The sequence below is a fragment of the Habropoda laboriosa genome, unplaced genomic scaffold, assembly GCF_001263275.1.
Source record: "Habropoda laboriosa isolate 0110345459 unplaced genomic scaffold, ASM126327v1 scaffold258, whole genome shotgun sequence".
In the NCBI taxonomy this organism is placed as follows: Eukaryota; Metazoa; Arthropoda; class Insecta; order Hymenoptera; family Apidae; genus Habropoda; species Habropoda laboriosa.
The window spans coordinates 922,792-946,357 of NW_017100395.1; the positions used below are offsets into that span (position 1 = coordinate 922,792).

The 23,566-nt window shown below is 37.9% G+C and overlaps 1 protein-coding gene across 1 annotated transcript in view; it reads right to left on the bottom strand.

Annotated features, from left to right (window-relative positions):
• The window catches only part of LOC108575093 (tRNA dimethylallyltransferase, mitochondrial), a gene marked incomplete at its 5' end in the record, with an annotated part of 125,318 nt that overhangs the window by 67,971 nt on the left and 33,781 nt on the right, over positions 1–23,566 (bottom strand). The window contains one exon of the mRNA XM_017937807.1: positions 9,954–10,089. Coding sequence (XP_017793296.1) covers positions 9,954–10,089 — 136 coding nt within the window. The remainder of the gene's footprint in view (positions 1–9,953; positions 10,090–23,566) is intronic.

Genomic DNA, 23,566 nt, shown 5'->3' on the forward strand with positions numbered 1-23,566 from the left:
TAATACTTTAATATTTTTAAATTGTAATAAAAAATTTGTTGAATATCTTAAGAATTAATATTAATTTTTTCGAGTCTATAATTTCCTTTTAAATAACATTTTCTAATCTCATATACTTATGCTATTCAATTTTTTGCGTCGATGCAAGGCGAAATTAACGTTCCACATTTTTCACATTATAATTCTTAATAAACATTTTCTGGAAATTGCAATTTTTGCAGGATTACAATTTTCGTAAATTATGCGCCACTAAATGAGATCGGAAACGATTCCGATTAAAGTTTCATTCAACAAAATGGGCTTGATACTTTATACACGCATTATGTTTAATGTTTTAAAAATACAGTTTAAAGATTGCACCAAAATTTCCATAATTTACCAATGCATATATGATGAGTATCAAGAATGGTATAAAGCAGGAACTTAATAATGCAAGATTTAGAAAATCTTTCGATCAAAATACGGAAATTTCCAAACCGCGATTTACTATAATCCAAAAACTTCAAAAGAACACCACACAGTGCACCAAAAAATTAGTAAAATTTCGTTTAATCGACACAAATATAACTCAGCAATTCAACATTAAATATTAAAATGATCAAACAAACGTTCTCAATGAGCATCGAATTCTTCACGTCCATTCAAGCCTCGGTCGATTTTTCGATCAATAAAAACGAGCGAGCATTTAAACGACGACGTGCCGTGCGTACTCGCGGCATAATAAGGAAATATTTACTATCTTACAACACACGACCGTGAACTTACGCAGGGGCAACCAAGAGCTGCAGTTAAAAAACCACGATCTCACGACGTTGCAACGTTCAGTCGTTTAAAAATAAAGAAGCGAAAGAAGAAAAAAAACGAAGAAAAGAAAAATCTCACTGGCAGATAATCTTGTAAATAAATAATCGTCGACACGCCAAAGAGCATAGAAGTTATTGACGAACGATAAGTTGCATCGACAAGCCATTCCATGATTCCAGCAAACGGATAAGATAAAACGTTCGCAAGTGAAACTTCTGGAAAAAGCACGTTTTCTAGTATTTAAAAACACGCTCCTCGGAAATCGAGAAATTTTTCATTCGATCGACGATTTTCACGAGAATCGTGCAATTTCCCGGAACCGTGAAACCCGTTCGACATTCCTCTCTTATTTTTTTCCGTTTTACCCTCTCGATAAACGTTCGTCAAATTGTAGTACCGCTTAATTTTAAAGGAGCGGCCCCCAAAAGAAACGACTGCATTACACGAGCACCGAACGTTTTAATACAAAATCGCAACATTTTATTAAGGTTGAAATTTTGGTCGGGTTTAATGAGAGGGTGCAATTTTTCATTTCCACCGGTGCACGTCGTAAAAACCGAGTCGCGACGCAGGGGGAGAAAAGCTTTTTCAACCGCCGCAGTTCCGCGAACCCGATGAAATAAGCGCGCGCGGGCGCTCGTGCGAGCACGGCCACTTAAGGGTACATCGAGAATCGCGGATGCGCGCATTTACACACACTTAAACGCACTTATGCCTCCCGTAATAATTAGTATCCGTTCCACGAATTAGCCACCGGGACTGGTTTCTTTTTCTCATCCTCCAACGTCGGAAGGATTCGCGGAGGTGCAAAAACGTTCTCGCGGAGAGGTGCGTGAGAGAGCGTCCTCTCTCGCCCTTCTCTTTTCCCCCCGACTGACGTCGGAAGAAAACTGGAGTTTCGTGGCGGAACATGCGATGCGAGTACATGTCGAACCGTGGATAACATTCGCGAAGAAGGGAGACCTTCTTCTGTATACAAAAATTGATACGAGAACGATGTGGAACGCAGTTTTCCATGCAGTGTCGATAAAGAAGCTTTTTTTTAATTTAATACTTTAATGATATAGTAAAATGTTTTCTGTACGTGTTTTATATTTTTCTCTTGGAATTAGTGAAATAATAATTCTCCAACATTCGCGAAGGGAAACCTTCTTCTGTATACGAAAATTGATACGAGAACAATGTGGAACGCAGTTTTCCATGCAGTGTCGATAAAGAAGCTCTTTTTTAATTTAATACTTTAATGATATAGTAAAATGTTTTCTGTACGTGTTTTATATTTTTCTCTTGGAATTAGTGAAATAATAATTCTCCAACATTCGCAAAGGGAAACCTTTTTCTATGTAGGAAAATTGATATGAGAACGACGTTGAACAGTTTTCCATGGATCCATGCAGTGTCGATAAAGAAGCTTTTTTCAATTTAATACTTTAATAATATAATCAAATATTTTTTGTACGTATTTTGTATTTTTCTTTTGGAATTAGTGAAATAATAATTCTCCAACATTCGTAAAGGGAAACCCAGACGAAAAACAGTCAAAAATTTGGAAGAAAAAATTGTAGGTTGAAAAGAAATTTTGTTTTGAATTATTTGATGTTATTTTAAAGCTTTCGCCTCTTTTTAATACAAATGACGCCGCTATGGAACTGGTTAAATTAAATTTTGTTGCGTCATTTAGAAATTTGTCATCTGCATTGGTAATCAGAGACGAAATTTAAGCTGAAATATTCGCGAAAATAATTCTACTACATTACTGCTCTGAAAAGAATCTAAATATGAATAAAAAGGGGGATTTTTAAATGAAAAGTGCAATGGAAAACAAATTTGCAGAATACAGTGCATAGCACAAAGATGAACAATTTTCTTACATAATTTATAAACAAAACTAAAAATAACATATGCATTTTTTTTTTTTTAATACAAAATTAATTTCAAATTCTTCGTTAGATCTGAAGAAAATTTACAATAACTACGTATGACTTACATATTTTGACGTTCTCTATTAATTAAACGAAAAAATTCCGGATAAATTCTTTGCGCTAAATTGCACATTCTGTCGAGGAATTTTAGGGAAAATGTAACTGTCCGTTCTAATTCTCGCAAATCCCATACGATAGCTAGACCATCATCAGCGTGGGTGGACTTAGTCAGGCTTTTATTTTAATCCGACCCATTTCCCTCTTGTTTCACAACGCGGGCTCGTCTACATCGACAAAGTACTTCCGCGACTGACTAAGAGGCAGCTGATCATCACATATTATCGAAAAATTATATTGAGAATAAAAGAGAAGAGAAAAAAAAATACATTCTCAATCCAGGGAACATTTGGAAGTAATCGTTTGACAGAATAAAAAGAATTATACATCAAGAGTCCCGTTAAGAATTTTCAACGAAATTTTATGCAAATCATTATAGCGTAAAAATAAGTCAAACTTTCCTACTAAATTCTTATATCACAAATACACCACGAAATTGAGTATTATTATTAAACAAAAATCACAGAAGCTAATAAAAATATTCTCGGGTTTCCTATCTCTTTTTTTCTTTGCGTCATTGTTCCATACATCTTTGAATTCTCCGCAAAATCGAGTTATCTCTCCCAAGTGGGATCTTTAATTTCCACAGGAGACAAGGACGTCGTAAATTTGTCCCTCGTATATAAAAGCTTCTCTCGCGATTTCGAGGGACCCCTCCGCGAAAGATGGACACGAAAATGCTGTAAGATCCCCCGTGAAACCCCGATTCACCGACATAATTGATTGCCGTATTATGGAGAGAGCAACCGACTATTGCGAAACGAACACAAAATACGTGGAGCTTCGGCTATGTGAAAACTATTTTCATCGACGTTTCCGTACAGCTATATTTACGGCAACGTGGAACGTACTCTTATTTATATTTGTACGAGGGATGCGTGGCTGTAATTCCTTTGTAGTTCAGTGGCAAAACCTGCGACAAATGTGCGATTGGACGCGAATAAATTTCTCAGGCTCGCTAAATAATGCTCAGATACTCGATCCTAGCGATTTTCCGTTTTCCAAAGACCTTATGTGCAACAATTCTTCGTGTAATCATTTTTACGTGCAACAATTGAACTTAGACGGTAAACTTTTACTACAATGTTAAGGGAACATAAACTTGATAACAGCAAAAGTTATTCAAAAAATAAGAGAACGATGGATCAAAAAAGACACGAAGACCGCACTAGAGTTAAAAATACTTCGAAGAACTACTATAAAAATCTGCAATTACAATCTTTTCCTATCAAGTAACTGATACTTCTATTCAACAGAACACATCGCATAGGCTTCACTCCTTTTATAACCTCGAAGCTTAAATATTTATGAACTATCACCTCCAGCATGCAAGAAACGTCACCTAATGCTTACCATCACAACCTTTTCATAAATCTAAAACGCCGTACACGTATTTCTAGTCAAATACTACCTTTACGTTACTCAACTGTAACGTCATTCAAATACATCATCTTCCCCTCCTATTATCTCAATTCTATTCCGCAGGCTCGAATCCCCCCGGTTTATTTCGTTTTTCCCAGCACGCTATCTCTCCAACAACTACAATTCTCCGTCGTTCGTCAAACAATCTCTATCTCCACCGAAGTCCTTAATTCGCCCCATTTTCCACGAAACAAACACCCTCATTCCAGGTCTGCACACCCTGTAATATACATCTGTAACGAGAAATCCAAGGAAACAGCGGAGATTTCGGGGTGGCCACAGTTAACGACGAAGTACCGAGAGATTCTATCAGATCGCGAACGGGAGGGCAATAACGGGAAAAGCAAATCGGTATCTCCTCTCACTCTCCGGCGACGGAGAGGTGTGCGTGAATGGCGGATAACCAGGCACTCGTGGAAGAGGGAGGTCTTTCGATCGGGACAGAAAAATCCGGCATTCCAGCGCGGCTGCTCGTGAAACGCAGCCAGCGATCCGTGGTCGAGCGCCGTTACTTAACGACCGTGTCTCTTTCAGGGAAAGTTCAGCCGGACGTTTTGCCCTAGAATGAACGAGAGGAGGCTCTCCGTGGACGGTGCTCGCGAAGATGAACGGTAGAAAGGGGCGAAAGGAATCGGCCACTCCGCTCGCGAAACCTTACGATCTCCTCTCCTCATCACGCTCGCGGTATTCCTATTCTGATTTCACGCGCGTCAATGTACCGGGAAACGAACAGCTGTTCGCGTGAAAACAGGAGCACGAGACCTCTCGGAGTGCTGCTTTTTCGTTTACTCGGCTTGCAGGGTGACCCGGTTCGATCTGTCGATGCTAACACCTTTTGGAGGATTAACCCCTTAACCTACGACTTTTTTCTGACTATGCATTCAAGGGTCAGCTGTTTACTGCTTCGGTACTGTATCAGTCTCTGCCACGAGCCGGACTCGTTGCTATAGATTAAAGGGTTAAGCGACATGGAGGAAGGCAAGAGTATGTGCATGATAGTATTTTTCTTTTTAGTGCGTTAGACTACACAGTTAAGGTCTGTGGGTCGAAAAAGTCCCAATAAGTGGTTTTCTGCAATTTAAAAATTCCTAAACTTCGCTGTTTTTGTAACGAGGAAATAAAAGTATGAATGCAAACGCAAAATTCGTGGAAAATTATGATAGGAGTTTTGCAATAGTAAAAAATCGACTTTCGCGTGTATACTATAGAACGTATTAATTGATAATTCAGTACGACTACAGCTAAAGAAACAATCGCTAATGAAGAACACGTTTTTGTTGAATAAATATTATTCGTTTCTAATTTATTGATAATTAGAGCATTCATAGTATCCACGACTCGCAAGGTATTTTTATGTAACAATCTCACCAATCAATTATATAATATTTTTTCTATATAAAAGTAAGTTACTGCTGAAGAAATAATCGTTTCGAAAATCCACGTACGTAATTTTCGTGCATTTCACTGAACGCTTGCGAAATTTTCATCCATTTCATCGATCACTTACGAAAACTTATTGCAATTTTAATTCAGGTTTATTTTCCGTCTAAGATGACAGTAATCGCCATTATTCGACGAATACTTGACACTACAGAAATTCATTATTTGATATTACACTTACCGACACTGTACCATTCGATATTTAATAATTAATACACGTCACTGACAGCTTACCGTTCAAAACTCGACACTCCCAATTTGCTCTTCTAAATCCCACATTTAACACCAACAATTTAAACAGCGTTTCGCTATCGTTTCATCCACACAAATATATAAATCGTACACCTACTCCTCTCGTATCCCAATAAAATCTGCAGACCATAAAACAAGCCTCTATTGTGAAACGAGTAAATTCTCACAGGTACAAAACCTGAAGGCTTGCAGCAGCAGCAGACACACAGGGGTACTCTGTAAAACTTTGTACACGTAAACTCTAAAACGAGCAATCGATAACATGCGAGTGAAACAAAAAAAAAAAAAGAAGAAGGAAAAAATAGGGCAACGCTGAAACAGAACCAAGGTCTTTCTCATACTGAAACACACATTGCACAGTGTTTCCTAACAGTTGCCAATCGCCTATAAACAGCCGAATGAAAATTACCATGAAACTCCATTCGAGACCGGCAACGATAGCGCGAGTGAAACAAGAGTGCAACGATTATTACTCAATTTTTCACCTATTCGCGCACATCGTCTTAGGTGTGTTGCTCAACGAGACCCCTTCGGGGAAAGTTCCGATTTGCCCCAGAGTAGCCTCCTTCTCGCTCTTTCCAGCCGAGAAAGAAATTCTCCAACAAACGACGGTGTGTTACAACTGCAATATGCAAGGCCGATGGTTCGACTTCCGATTTTGAAACCGGTGTACGAACACCGCGCTGGTGTCTAGAATACACCGGTTTAGAGCGTTCAGCTATTCGTGTCAATGAATTCTACAAATTTTAACCCCGTGACAGTCGCTGCCACCGGCAGAGTTATGTAACTGCGACCAGTTTCCGCGTAACCAGGCTCAATTCGAACCAGGAAAGTGGCCCTATCTTAATTGTTGAGATTTTTTGGAAAAATTGTAACTTTCAATGGTATCGAATTTTATTTAGAGTAGGAACAAGAGAGTTCCACGTGCGTTGCACAGATGAGACGTTGGCTAATGGGGAAAATGTGGGTCTGATTGGTTGTAGTGCAGGGATACGTGTCTGTGCGAGTGATTTTCACTATTTGCTCTCGAGAGTACTTCAAAATTCTGTGTGCAGATCTCCGACACTCGATATTTTGTGCACTGATAAATTTGGCTCTCGAGAGTACTCTGAAATTGTGTAAGCAGCTCTCCGATACTCTCGATACTTCATGGCATTGATAAATTTGACTCTCGAGAGCAATTCGCGATAGTTTCACTCTTGAATGGAGATGTGCCTTAATAGGATCACCTTCTCTTTGTTACTGAATGAATGGTACATATTATACAGAATGAAAATGACTTTTTTTTTTATTAAAAGTAATTTTACTTTGAGATAAATCGAGGTTCGTGGAAGAAAAGGTTTTGTTTCCTTCGTTTTATCCAAACTTGCAGAACAAGTTATGTGTATAAATCTATTCTAAAGGTAGGAAGGTAATAATCGTACGGAAAAATCGATTCTAAGAACTGTCTTCACCTATCCGGTAATTTTTCTCCCATGTATATTACAAATAGTTCCAAGGAAGCCGTGTAATAAACTCGATGCGGGGATATCATTACTAGACCCTGCTATTTTATGTAAAATGCTTGATTGCAAACGTCAGCTACTTTGAAAACTTCACAAATCACTGAATTTAAGCCGAAAGCACACGCGATATTGTCTGAAACGTTAGCACGCGTAATAAATCTATTGTACTCACAGTCTTGTGCTATCTCGAACAAAGAAAATCGGAAAAAAGGTAGAAACTAACACTTTAATAAATACACCTTTTTATGAAACTCGAAATTTACAAATTTAATCTTCAAATTTCCCGCGTTAAACTTTAAATCCAGAAAGTAAACAATTGCTGACACACATTAATTGGCCAATTACAATTAAATTTCGAAAAGGAGAAAGATTCGTGTTTGTCATAAAAACATTATCTCAAACAAAGAAGAAAAAAAGGAAAAAAAGGAAGAAAATAAGAATTTAAATACACTTCTTATGAAATTCAAAGCTCGCAACTTTTAATCCTCAAATTTCCCGCGTTAAACTTTAAATTCAGAAATTACGGAATTGTTGACAAAAAGAAAAAATGAAAAAAATGTAGAAGCTAAGAATTTAAATACACTTTTAATGAAATTCAAAGCTTACAATTTTGAATCTTCAAATTTCCCGCCTCAAACTTTGAATCCAAAAAATAAGGAATTGTTGACATACGTTAATTGACCAATTACAATTAAATTTCGAAAAGGAGAAAGATTCGTGTTTGTCATAAGAAAAACATATTGTATCACTGACACAGGCTCAAAATTCTCATACCTCGGTATCTGTATTTGGAACACGGAATGAAGTATCAATGATAACGCAGCTGATTGCTTTGGTGTGTCCAAGAGAACGATTAACTAAACATCAGAGCAACGGGGGGGGACACGATCAACTTTATCGTTTATCAAAGAACATAAGCGATGCCATGGGAACGTACTAGTTATTTTTAATTCACATACCACCTTCTGCACGCCAGTTGATATAAACCTTCTCAGTTTCAAATCTAAGAAGATTTGTCCCGCCAACCGCAAAACCGCAATCACAGAAACCGATTCTTTGAATATTTTCTATTTTTAATTGTCCCCAATTATTCTGACCTACGAAATTGTACAATTAATCATTTTTAACGCAGTTCATTTTCATTCAGAACACTGGAGAGTTTAAATACGCTATTACTACCTCTTTCAATTTTTCCTTCCGTTAGTCAGAAAAAGTAAGATACTCTAAGAAAAAGAGAAAAAGAACTAACGATGTACAAATATTACTTCACACTTCATAAATTACACCCAGTAAATTATTGCATAATAATAGTTAACTTCTAACTTTTCCATAAGTTCAACTTCTCTGTCTCTTTGAAAAATTGTAAACGTTTTTCAACAACTTTGTCTGAAAAATAGCGTAAAAAGTCGCCATGTTCAACAGTTTCTGAACTTATCAGCTCGCCTGTAACAGATTTCCCGCGCAAAATCTCTCACCACGATACGAGGCACGTATCCTCATCGTACGAAGATAAAACGGAAATTATCGACGGGAAGACGTGTCAGCGGTTTACGCGTCACAATTTAACCTCGTAACGAACGAAAACTCAATGGACGAATTATCTTTGGCTCGGCTGTGCGTTAACAGAGCGGCCAGGCTTAACAGCCGACCGATAAACTTTATCGTTTATCAAGTAGCACAATGTTATGAAATCCGGTGCAATCGCCTCGCGCAGCCTTGAAAACGGTCGGCCAACCTCCTCCCTCCTCCGCCGTTCTTTCCAACGATTTCGCGGTGAACACGAAACAAACGCCATTAGAATTTGTAATTTCGCGACGAGTCACCGTTTGTGTACGCTAATTTCCGAACGATAAGAACACATTATTGAGAAATATTAGCAACATTTCAGAGGAAAAAAGGTAGTAAACGTTGCGTTCCAACACTGAAAGATGGACTTTAGTTTTTGAAAACGGACTTTAACTGACGTCGAACTTGACATAAAAGCATTTGAAACACGACGATAACTCTCGAAGATTTTTTTCCATCTATAACAATTTTCTTGTGCTTTAATTTTTTTCCCCATGGGTTAATGGCTTACGGGAAGCCATTTTTAATTTATTCTTCGAATTGTTATTTCAATCCTTGCAATACTCTCTATTTCCACAGTGAAGTCTGATAAAGACAAAATAGGACGTTAAATTTGCATAATTATAAATTTAGAGATATAATTGCGGAACTTGTTTCTTTGATCGAATAACTAAAATCATGCGAATTTCGAGAGTATTAACAAATGATATATTGCCTTCGTTATCAAATGTGCTAATAAAGTTTCGTCCAAATCGACGAGTAACGTAAAGAAGAATATCATGTATAAAATAATTTAATATCGATCAATACTGATTCTGGAAATACTATTACAGATGTGGCCATAGTGTCACTGAAGAAGCACTACTTTTGCCCATCATTTCTCCCGATAATCAGTCGGAAAATGAAATTTATCGTCGATACTCACTTGGTCACACCGGAGCCATAAAAGAACAGAATTGGGGTGTCTCAGAGGACCGCCCAATCCGCAACCACCGGCTGCCCTCTGAGCTTTCAGCAGTTCCGAGTGTCTCACGCCGTGCTGCTTCAACACTTCCAGGGATCTGCAACAGAATTCAAAGCAAATGTTGTCAGAAATGAACGAGATCCGTGGATTTAAACGATAAACTATGTTCTAATAAAGAACACCCTTCTCTCATTTTATTCTTTTTCTTTTTTAAACTCCCGGTTATAAGAATTAGAACAATTACTCAACACGAACCACTAAAATTTACTGAAATCTTCTCAATTCTATTGAAATCAACTGTATTCTATTACAATCTGCTGAATTCTATTGAAATCTACTACTAATATTATCAAGAATTTAATTTTTCAGTCTACTACATTTTTTATCTAAAACATTCGACCATTATGATAATACAATTCTTCTATGAGAACATTTTCCCGAACGTGTAGAAAATGTACAGAAGAATAAAACGAGAAAGATACGATCCTATACAGCCCTATTAAACGGAAACAGGTCTACTCTGAATACCCTTACATCCTGCAATTATTTATTTAGTAATACTATCACTATTAATTTTGCGTTACGTTAGCGACACGTGCGAAACTGCACGGTATAATGCTACAACAAGTCGCACTTAACATGTACGCATACTTATCACAGCGTAACGCTACATGATGCACAGAACTAGACCTAATAGCCGTTACCATCGTGTAACAACGCTACGCAGGTAACGGTGGAAGTAAGGGATATCAGCCTCCGTAGTTCCGGAGATCAATTCATTTTTTTTTTTTTTTCTTCTTTTTACACGTTTTTTTTTTCTTTCTTTTTAATTAGGCACAACATGAGTGCAATCAAGTTTTACATATTTCAATGATAAAAATTTTAAACATTTATTTTGGTTATTTATTTCTTTACAAAATCGTTTTGAAATGTTCCAAGAACTATATTAATCCTATGAAAATTTGTCGAGACATTTTGGTAGCTACAAAATAAATACATAATTTCTGACGAACAATTTTTCGAGTCTAGAGTAAATAGACTTTTCTTACTTTAAAAATGTAATATAATATTTATTTGGAAGATCGAATGGAAGATTTAGCGAGAAATCGCTGAAGCGTATTTAAAAGGTAATTATAATTTGTATAGTATAGGGACGAAATAAATTTTGTCTGAAATTAAATTTAAAGTTGATTGTCCGAATGCAAATTTTTCCCGCTTACGAATTTCAAAAATGACTCATGACATAAACGTTTACGCAGCTACCTTGAAACTGACATGATATTTTATAGTGTTTATTTTTGTTCTAAACTCTGAACACGTCGTAAAGCTTCGGTCAAATTTCCTATTGACGATAAAAATGTTTTATGGTGTCGATGATTTATTATATTGTTGTTAAATATATAGACGTCACTGACGCTAAACGTTTCAGACACCTCAGACTAATCTCTGTTACTTCCAAACTTTGTTACACACTTGCGAACTTCCGTATGTGAGGTATGTTGCTCTTTTCAATTCATCGTGCAAAAGAACTTTCTGAGAATCCTCCTAATTTACAAAATGCACTTAAGAGTACCAATATTTATTTCACATTTGTTTAAAAATTTTGATAATTCTGAAGGTTGGTGGAATTTCGTGTTTTTTAATAAATGAAGATGTTAAAGTCATAGTGGTGTAAATCACAATTTCCTTATTCTGAGAAACAGAGAATACTATTAAAAATAATCAAATAAATTTTCCATAGCATCAAATTTGGTACTGTATCGTACTCAATCTTACCACAAAGTCTGTCCCAATTATAACTTACTTCACTTGAATTTCAGCACTTAGGTCCAAATTTTCAGAAATATGACTTATACCACTATAACTTTAACCCTCTCAAATATCACCAATACTTAATACAATTTTGTGGGACATGATTAAACTTTGAAAGGGAAAAAAAGTATGCACAGTTACACTAAAAAGAGTTAGACTACTATATTACTTCAAGTCAAAAAATATCCCACGAAAAGAGTGCAACAGAAACTGATAGAGACGAGCTACATATTGCTGAACCAACGAAGGTAGTGCCCCTAACTACAAAAACCTGTGCAAGTCAAAATACCTCAAATTTTGCTACAAAAATTTAACAGTGCATTCTCGAAGCTCCATCCTTCCCAAGAAATGCAAAAAAAAAATCCACGTTTCCAAAGGTCTAGGCTAGAAACCCTCTCGATACACATCCAAACCTCGCAACAGACACGATCAGCGATAACGAACGTTTATCCCAGAATCGTGTATCTTTAGGTGAGCAAGCTTCCGGAAGCAAAGCAGTGGCAGGTTTTTTCTTAACGCAACAACCATCAAAAGAGCGAAGCTAGCAAGCAGACGTTGACGAGCATCGAAGGGACTTGAACCAGCTGGCTCGATCGAAATTGGAGCATGCGTTCCTGGCTCTTGATTATACACGCGCTTATTATGCAACACGGTTGTTTCCGCCGCGTTTCCACAGGCGGTAACGCTCGGCGAAATCTGATTGGACGGAGGGAAATCTGTGCTGTCGATGGGGAAAACACCGAGGATCGGAATTTTGCCGCCTCTGCGGTTTCTCTATGGCTCCGCGATCGTAACACAGAGAGATACAAAAAGCTCCGTGTCGAAAATAATATCTCGATGACATTGGAACGTACGCGTAAGCCCAGGTCTCGAAATATCTTTCTTTCGTGTCTCGCGGACTCCCTCTTCCCATAGGACCTCTTTCTCACCGATACACGCTCGAACCTTCGAAAGTCAATGAACCTAGGGGAACTCATTTAGTGCATGGTTAAACGTGGCGAGGAACACTTGTCACCGTGTAATTGCTGGATAGATTGACGGTGTGATCAAGTCGGTGTTAACCCTTTGACTACGGAACATTTTGAAGATACTACTTCTATTGTGGACACAGGATATCAATGAATTATGTCAAGTGTAAATTACACTACACTTCTGGTTTGTTAATATGTAAAATTAGATAAAAAATAAATTAGATTAGATAAATAACAGTAAAATTAGGTAAAGAATAAGATAAATAGATGAGAGACTTTTGTATTCTTCAAATATTTTCATTGTTTTTACTACTTCACCTGACGGATATACCGCGAGTCACATAACTTGTTTATCTAGAATAATGACTTGTAAAGATAATGAAGACTGTTTTTTAATTTTGCTGGTACCAAATTCATGTTTTTTTTTTATATTAAAAATTAATTGCTGATTAATTGCTAAAATAAGTCTTTTTTGACCCAAACACCTGTATAGTGTAATGGAAGAACGGAGTAGAGATCAAATCTTAGAAAAATTATACGATAGTAGATTTAATTGCTTTATTTTTGACGTCTATTGTAAATGAAATTCATTGTCAGAATTTCATTTAACCTCGTGCTTAACCGTTTTAAAACATTTCCTCAGATTATTTACAACTTTTGATAAACTAAAATGAACCGTTATCTAAAATAGCGCTAATTTAACTGCAAAATTACAAAATTGGTTTACTCTAAGTAAAGCATTCAATGTCACAGTCACGCCAATAGGTAAAAGAATTACAGGATTAGGTTATTTATGTAATGCAAATCAAGTACTGATTTAATCAAATTACTATTCCTCCAGTACTGCTTGCAACTGTTATGCAAAACACTGTTTTTAAATGAAAAACTGTACCGCGACACGTGCAAAGAATACCACCTCTTTTTTGCACAAATTTATTATACATTCCAGCAACTTTGTGTGTATTTTCCAACGATAATGAGTTCCGTATGCACGTCCTAAAACATTAGCCATTCCGTTTGCATCGTGTTTGTACTTCTGTTCAGTTTTCATTAGCAACGAAGAATGTCCTTCTCGAGTGCAAAATATGTATTTCCCTCTTCAACGAAAATTACAATTTTGTCATTATCGTGTAAATTTTTCAATATTTTGTCGATGTCCTTACAAAAAAGATAGAACATTTCACTTTGTGTTACAATTAGGTCAACAAATATATGCTATCCCATAAAAAGATTAAAAAGGCAAAATGTGAGTCTATTCTGATTACCGAAAAATCGCAACGATTGACCTGTGATTGTCCATTGAATAAAAAATCGAATTACAATTTCCAAGATTATTCGTCTACAAGTTGGACGAGAATTTTCAAGACTATTCGTCTACAAGTTGGACGAGAATTTTCAACACTATTCGTCTACCAGTTGGACGAGAATTTTCAACACTATTCGTCTACAAGTTGGACGAGAATTTTCAACACTATTCGTCTACAAGTTGGACGAGAATTTTCAACACAGCCCCAAAGGTACATTCGAGGAATCCAAAGACCGAGCTGCGCTTATTCTCGGAATTTACACAGCGGCTCTGCACGTCCGTAATCGAAGTTTTTAACGTCTAAACATCCGGTACAGTAATCCGACAATTAATCCAATGCCATCAACAAACAACGAAGACGATCACTGGGTCAAAGCCAGCCGCGCTCGGCCGCGATACTCTATCATGCGAGCAGAGAGACAAATTTCAACCACGAAAATTCTTCTCTCGATCTATTACAATATCGACAAATATTCCTCAAAACGCTGGTAGGAATTTAGGAACGTGAAGCTGCACTCGATCGATCAAACCCACTGTCACAAGTGTGGGAAAAAAGAATGTCAGTTATGCTAAGCCCGTTTAAAACGAAATCAATTTTCTGCTGCAGAGTGATCGATCAACGGAAAAATTTATCGTTGCATTTTACATCCATTACGGTTTGCGTTGGAATAAAATTAAACCTTGGAATTAAATCGTTGGAATTTTTAAAAATTGAGTAAAAATGAATATTTCAAGATTTATCTCAATCTTCAGGATGGGTCAAGTAAAACAAGTCTAATTATCTTCTACAGCTACGGACCAAATTTCACATTACACCTAACCAAATTTCTACGCGTAATTTAAACGATCTCAAAGGATGAACCAGGTGGAAGAAAAATTTGTTTCGCGGAATAAATGGCAAAAAATGAAAGGAAGTTTCACCTGTCGTTCCTTCGTCAATGAAAACGCTTTAAAACGCTCAAAATCGCACGAGAGGATCGTTTAACGCTATCCGGAGGACTTTCCTTTTCCTTATTTTCTCTATCCAACAATACACCGTCTCTGCGAATCGTTCGCTTCTCATCGAACACGCGCTGTGTTCCGGATATGCTCGAGCGAAACCGCCACGGTTCCATCCCACTGGTTCATCGGCCGAATTATTAAGTCGATCTATGAGCCAATCAACCGGACCAGAGTTCAACACGCGAGCGTCCAGATGTCAGGACGCCAAGATACAGAGTTCTCTTATTAAACCATGCCACCAACTGAGTAATTAAGCCGAACTCTTATGAAACGCACACCAGATACCGGTGGTATCTCGCGACACAGTCGCATTATCGTCTCGTTTTGACCCCTATCTCACGATATCGCGATCCCTGCCTCTGTCTTATCAGCTTTCTCTATTTTTCGACCTACCAGTTGTGTACGTATCCATTTTTCTCTCCTCTTTTTTCTCGTGTTCCCTTACTTCTTTCCTCTCTTTTTTTTTCCACCCGCCTATTTTGTTTTTGTTCGATTGTACACGGGGAGCAGAACGAGTCATGCAACGAATGTTGGTTGCACAATCGCAGGACGGTGTGATCAAGGAGAATTGGAAAAGGCGCGAGCCGAGAGAACCCAACGGAAAAGCGGACTTTCTCTTCGGAGAAACAAGTTAATTCAACAGTACCCTGACCACCGGTTATTATGTCACTCCCATGGCTCGCGGATTTGCCGCCGGACAAATGGATCGGTGCTGACCGAATTCGATGGATCGTGTCGAGTGTTTGCTGCCGTTTCTCGTCAATTAAGATGGGCTTCGTTGCAAATGAAACGGTTCAATCGAAAATCACATGCTTCGCCGAAATCAAGTTTCGTTTGTTCACGAATGGAAATGGTGTACGAGAATATTTGTGGAAACTGTGCATACGAAATTAGGTACGTAAATTGATGTACTTGAAATATATTACTTAATAAAATTATCGATACTTTAATTATTATTTCATGAAATTTCTAAAAATTGCGACAAATAGGGTATTTTAGTTTCGTAAAGAGTAGAGTTTGCAATACTGGGCAACACGGTTATCACAACTATTGCGACAACAGGCAGGATTTCATAAAAATCACGACATCAACGTTATCTGCAGCGCTTTAAATTATTTATGTCGATCTAAAAGAAATTTTGTCACGTGAGCCCTTTTTATGAAGCCTAATAATTTTCAAGGAGGGGGAATCAATTTTGAAAAATCGAATCTTACACAAGGAAAGGCGAAGCGACGATTTTTTGAAAAAAATGACACACAAGTAAAATCTCTAAATAAGATAAATTGTGAATTTGTAAATTCATTTGTAAATTTGCACAAACGTAAAGTAATACTTAAGAAAAATTGCAAACAGGTAAACTGCGAGTCCGCTGGACACATACACACACGTCCACGATACAATTTATTCACTAGAAAACTTGTGTACGCTCGGTAACATAAATTTAAGCATTTCGGGCTTATCGCGTTATTTCATTTTCTATACTATGTCACAGTGGGCATAGATAACGTGCAAAGTTAGCTGATTAACAGTTATCGTGAACAACAATTTTTTACCCTTTTAAACAGTACGAATCGATAAAAGAATAACGAGAGAGAAAAAATATCCTACAAATAAAGAGTAGGTACATAAAATAAACGATATGTTGTGACAACTGGCGACGAGAAGTGAGCAAGAATGTAACATCGGTACAAAAACAAAATAAAAAATACAACGAAGATAACATTTTATGATTTCACTTAATAATACAGCAATTTCGTCGGTGAAAATAACTGGAAACGTGATAAGGTTCGAAACGTTCCAACACTTTACAAACCGATGTAATTTTTACGAGTAACAAAGTGTACAAAGATATGTGAGAATTTTGACGTCGCTAGAACCTCGACTTAAATCGTTATACATTACGTTACGTACCTTTAAAAACACATTTTGTATAATTTATTAATTTATGCGGCGGGGACTTTCTATATTTTCTATGTCGTCACGGTCGAACTTCAGAAAAATTGCATTGAAATTTTTAACTTTTGAATCAGGAAAAAAATTTATTCTTAACACATTGAGCGCCGGCCCCGTGAAAACGCGGGATTCTGAGTCTATCGCTTGAGCGCTGGCCCCGCGATAATGCGGATTTCTGTGTCTATCGCTTGAACGCCGGCCCCAGGATGATGTGGAATTTTTTGGCTGCTCATTGATCAGAAACAAGCGAATGAGGCCGGCGTTTGGGCTTTAAGTGGCCGATACGTTGCCGGCGCTCAGGCTTTAAATGTCTCTTAGGTCGCCGGCGCTCAATGTGCTAAGCAGACGTCAGGAAGCTTTTCAGCAACTTTCAAATAAGGCTCAAAAGTATCTATTTAACCCTTTGACAGTCTAATAAAATTATGAATGACGGTAAAAAGAATTTATATTTCACACGTATTTTTTTAATAATTAAAACGACGGGGACACATAACACTACGTCATAGTTATGACAACAATATCACATCCCTTTTTAAAAGAGCATCTCTCGAGCTAACTACTACTTAAGTATCTGACTCTTTGCCCGAGCCTCGCGGGCCAAACTATCCAAGGGTTAATCACCAAAAAACTCGTCAAGATTGCTCCGAAACATCCAGTAAAAAATGATCGATACCACACCGACTCTGATATATTCTTTTACTCGACAAAGCTCACACAGAGTCAAGCTTCCAATAGCTACATAAGCACATAAATAATCGCAATCCGGTGAACAAATAATTCAAGGCTCTGCCCTATCCATCAAACTCTCTGCTCTCGACCCTTTCAATTCTCTCCACCCACGATCCACATACATTACCACTAACCTTTCCATACGCTTCGAGACCACCCCCGGTGCTTCACTCATCGAACCACAGGAACTGCGCACACTAACGCAACGATCGACCAGAACCGGTGTGCATTCGCCATGTTTCACTTCTCTTTACCCAAACGTGCATACGTACCAACCGTGTGTACACGAACACAGAGCTTTTACGTCAACCGCGCTGTGACCTAAAGAAAAAGCAAACGACGAGAAAAAGAAAAGGAGGGGAAAAACAGAGGCAGAGGTAAAGATAACGCGAGTAAATTCATCGACAGCCAGCCGAGAAGTAGCCAGCAGCAGCAGCACTCGTTGAATTCGCCCGGTGATTCGTTCCCCGTCGAACTTTCCCCTGCGTTCCCGGGAAGCATAATGCAGCAGCCGCGGCGAAATATGCAAGGAGAACGTGTGCCGCAGATAATGCAAGATTAGAATTTTACGAGCAGCTCTCGTTACACGGCTAAAGGCCACTTTCCACTCGCGTTTTCGTTAAAGCGAACGTTCCTGCTCGCGCCATAAATCCGTTCCACGACTCTCTCCGAGTGGCACGGAGACAACGGCGATAGGATATTAATAATCCCGCGGAAATAAATCGCGTCAATTATCGAGGAAATTAGCGATCGAATCTGGTTACACGATGGAATTGGAGCCGCGGTTAGAATCCGATTCCACCGTTGCAAATATTTATCGTCCGCTCGCCCGGTCAGATTTTTAGGGATCGCAGAGAGGATCTTGTGTGAAGAGATTTGTTGGACGTTCCGGCCATGGTGAAAATTCTGAATTTTTCTACTTGCTTTGTTTATGTAAAAATGGAAAATTGAGGATAGATCTTCGTGGATTGCAGGAGTTATTTAACCCTTTCGCTGTAGAAAATTGGGAGACTGACGGTGAATTCTGAACCGCGGCTGCAAAATTTGTCATTTTCGCCGTGTCGTTGTAAAATTCGGTTTGTTAAATTAAGGAGGAAGTGCGTCAAGGATAAAATTGGGCATTAAATTAAGGTGAAACTGCGCCAAAAGGCTGTAACGGTAAATTTTCAAAACGCCGATAGTAATGAAAGGGTTAATGCGTTGTTTCTTTCTTCTCTCGTCGATTTGAAACGAGCGAAATTGTGCATGAACGAACTCTCTGCACGTGTACAATAAATAATTTTCATCTAAGTAAAAAGAAGCAGAAAATTGTGCTTTCAGCCTGACACACTGTATTTTAAGTCGAAAATTCTTACATTGAAGAAAACGAATATTCCACGAACGTGTAATAATATTTTCAATATTTTTTAACGACTACCTTCCTAAATAAATTGAATAATTTTGTTTTTTAATTTAACAGCTAGTAAGTTAAATTGATCTTCATCCTCGAAAATATACAAGTATCTGAATCTTCAGAATGTACTCTGGCATTCGGTGTTTTGCGTCACTGGAGCTCGGTTACGTCACAAATTTGCCAAATCGATTTAATCTTTCAACTTTGCCGTGCTCTTTGCTACAACAACGAAACTGTGCCAGAAATACATTTCTTTTCCAGGGTGATTTTCACCCCTTCAATGTGAACGATTACTGACTTAAAAAAATACGTGTCAATCTCTCTCTTTTTTTTTTTTTTTAATGTTACCGTATACCAAAGTTTCGTCAATATCGATGATTATCAGTTGGGGATGTTCCCTTGTAAGAGAAGATTTCAGATTTCCGAAGTTTTAATTGCTTCCTTTCTATGTCCAGATAAATTGAGGCGATAGGAAAAGCATTCGTAAAAATTTCCAGTCTTGTTATAAATCTTCCAGACCGTACAACTATACAACACAGAAATTAATCTTAAGCATCAGATTCAAAGGTGTTTAAAGGAAATTAATGGACATAGCATTAAATATGCGGTAGCAATATAAATTCATTAGCCAGGCTCGAATCGCCTTAATACAATTTTTCACTGTTAAAGGCAAACCGACGAGACTTCATTTGCAACCATCAATTATTTATCTGTTTATACAGGGTGATCCATAAATCCTTTTACCTGCCTGCACTTATCTCGAATAAAACTATAAAGCAATGCTTATTTACCTGTCTCATTGCTACATTCCTATCTGTAGCTTCTTTCCTCTCTGGCTTCCTCTCTCATTTCCTTTCCTTGCATCACGTTTCTCAATCATTCCACCACGTACTCTGAGCTCATGTCCCTTGGTATTTCCTCTATTGTCAGCTTTGTTTTGCCCATATACACGCAGCCTTCCGCTAGATATTTCGCACATTTTGCACAATCTGCCCTCTTCTTTTTCGTTATTTCTCTCTTCTAGATTTTCACAGATCAAGTTACTGATAAAACTAAGATTTTCCCCTTTTTTTCTAACTCTCTCCTCGTTCTCTCGTTGTTTCGCTGTATTTTGTCGGGTAGTTTTGTTTCTTTGAAGAAGCCAAGAAAAGAATTCCAAATCTCGAAAATCTCAGTAATCTCAGTTACTTAACGTAAAAGTAGAAACAGGACTAATTGCACGGAAACTTTAACCCCCGTACGACGAATGCGGGGTCATTTTGGCTCAATAAAGTCAGGCGGCTCAGATTAGAAAATACAGCTATTTTATGTATCAAATGTAAATAAACAAGAAAAATATCAAATACACATAGTTGAAAGTACACATATTCATACCCAATTCTTTCTTGAAACCCGTGTAAAATAGAAATTTTGCTATGTGTTAAAATGACCCTGTATTCGTCTGTAAAACCATTCGCCTTCCGAGGATTAATATTTATTTACAAAAGATCAAGCACAATTTTAACGCTCAAAACGATCTCCAGTATTCTGGACAATCTTCTTCCATTTATCGAATAACTGACGAATTCCATCTCCGAAAAAATGACGTCTATTCCAAGTCGACGAACTTGGCGAAAAAAAGGCAGCGAATTTAATTCGTACAGCTAACACATTCCCCGTATCGCCCAGAATTTCGTATCGACGTTTACCTTTTATCAAGCTAGTCGCGGAAGAAAAGACTGAAGGAGACAACGGCCCCCTTAGAGAGGTTGTCTCTCCACGTGGCAATGACAGAAGTACCTGGCTTGGCCAAGGTTGTGCCAAGACAAGAAGAGAGGGCGAGTCGCCGCGCGGGGTAAAATCTATCTGGTCCGCGAGGAAACGTTCTGGCTAGAAGCCAGGGGAAACGGGCATAGACATTAGTCATCCCGCAGGAGAGACTTGAGTAGGAAGAAAGGGAACCGCAACCGGCTAATAAAAGACAAGGGTAACGTAATTCCACCCGCGCTCCAATAATAGCCGCGCCGTTTAACCACGCTTCCGCCGTTGGCGCTCTTGTCTTTCGCCCTAAGTATTTTTATCGGCGATGATTTACGAGGATACACGAGGCTGAAAGAGAGAAAGAGGGAGAGACAGTGTCTTACAGCTGTTTCAGTCGCCCTGAAGTTCGTACGAATGGTTAACGAGCGTGTATCTTCGGATGGAACGCGTCTAGAGTCGCGATATCAATAGGAAGTGTTACACTTTTGCTCACCGAGCTATTTGTGGGCCGGTGAACCAACCTGGAGATAATGCCCTTTTCCTCGGAATTGCGAAATCGGACATTTTTACCAGAGATCGTTCCTCTGGCGAATAAATCGGGTAGAGAGAGTGTGCGCTATTTGCAGGGAATTTCAAATTATAACCTGATGATCGTTGCAGGTTCTCAGGTCGAGAAAAGGTTAATTGTAGATGTTCACGTAACGATTAAATCTTGCTCCTTTCAACCTTTTAATTGGGGAGATAATTTGCCAATAGCGCCTTCTGTGCGATCCTCGTCAAATGAATTATAACGTTTTGTTTTTTATACCATAAAAAAACAAGCGACGTGTCAGGTTTAAATTTACATGCGTCATTTTCGAAGTTCCATACGGTTTTGCGCGCTGAAGAAGCATTTTACTATGACGAGTTAACTCGTCATCCTAAAGGGTTAAGAAAAACAGTGGGAATTGTGAAATTGTGACGATGCGTTCACTTCGAAATTTTGCTCGCACAAAGGTGCTTAATTCGAAGCACTCTTAATTATCGCGCTCATTTTTATTCATTGAAGTTCGATAGGAATTTCTATTTTTCTATTCTGAAAGAAAGTGAGAAATTCTTTTCGTAATTACAATTTTCCTCTATTCACAATTTCAAGTGTTCGTGATTTTGGCACTCGTGATTTCAAGTGTACAGATCTCAGATACTCGTGATTTAAGGTAATCAGACTTCGGATATTCATAGTTTCAAGGACCTATACTTTGCATGCGTTTTCAAACGTACATAGTCTGAACAGTTTTCGTTTCAGGCGCCGCTGTTTATAAAACACTAGAATTCAAAATAGAAAGCTGAACCGAAGGCTTGTAATTTTCAATAATTTTCCCAACGTCGACGGAAAATTTCTCTGTTTCAAGTAAAAGGACGTAATTACGGTACATTATTATCCTTATCTTATCCTTCATTTTTTAACTCACAGCACTTGAGCAGGTGTTAAGTACAAAAGGAGCGATTTTATCGATAATTTCTGAAAATTTCACGCGTTCTTATTACTTCCTGCTTGTAAGTTCGGACATTTTCGTCCCTCGTTTCTACCGCGAAGCAACTTCACGCATAATTCTATCGTTTACCTATGCTCGAATTACCTCATACTTAATTATCAGACAGAGCCAAGCAATTCCTAACGATAATAATGTATAAACGTACAATTAGTAAACATTACTGTCTAACATAGCAACCAGTCTGCTTCATAATCATCGTCCTGTACCAGTCTAGACGTCAACGATACCGCTAAAAGAATCCACATAAACGTAGATCAAAGATAGAGACAGACACCAACGACACATCGAACACAAAGGAAAATCAAACACCATAAAATTTACCCCCGGCTGCATTAACACGTAGGTATAGTACATGGTCTCGTAAAAATGCGAATTTTATAGATTACACCGTAACCTCGTTTGAAGTTAACTGCTTTTCTGTCTGTTCCGCATTTCTGGTGTCTGAGAAATCATAGAATTTTATTTCTAGATTTCACGATCGCAGAATAATATCGTCAATTTCGAGGATCGTATAATTTTTCTTCATCTTGGCAGAAACTTGATGGAGGTGTTAATAATAAAGTATGCAATATTAAAACCGTGAGAATGCAATGTATATTCGAGAGTATGTTCTTATTGTTCTACACGAAGCCTGATTGCTACTTTTAGTTCCTTTACAGTCTAAATACTTCTAACTATGTAGCCTGATTGCCACTTTGTGCCTGACTAATCGAAGTCTGATTCCTTTAATATTTCAGCACACTTGATCATTATCTCTCGAAATCTTTACCCGACTATTTTTTTCTAACCCTTTAAATTCTTCTTGGAAAATGCTCTTGAAAAGTTTCCTTCCAGAAAATTGCTACAAAATAACAACACAACTATTTGAGTAGTAATAAACTAAAATTTGATGAAAAATAAGTGTCAAAAATGAACGAAGAAATTCCATTGAGCTTTCCATAGGTAGAACTAGAGAACATTCTAATTCCGCGAGTAAACGAAAATTCGAAACGAGGCTCAAAATCGAAAGGATAAGTTTTACAGGCGAAAAACTTCGGCAACGTAACGTGTTAACACGCTGCTCTCCTCTTTGAACGTTGTGAAACATTCTTGCTCGCCTCGTGTCTTCTCTACGAACCAACTACATCCATCTT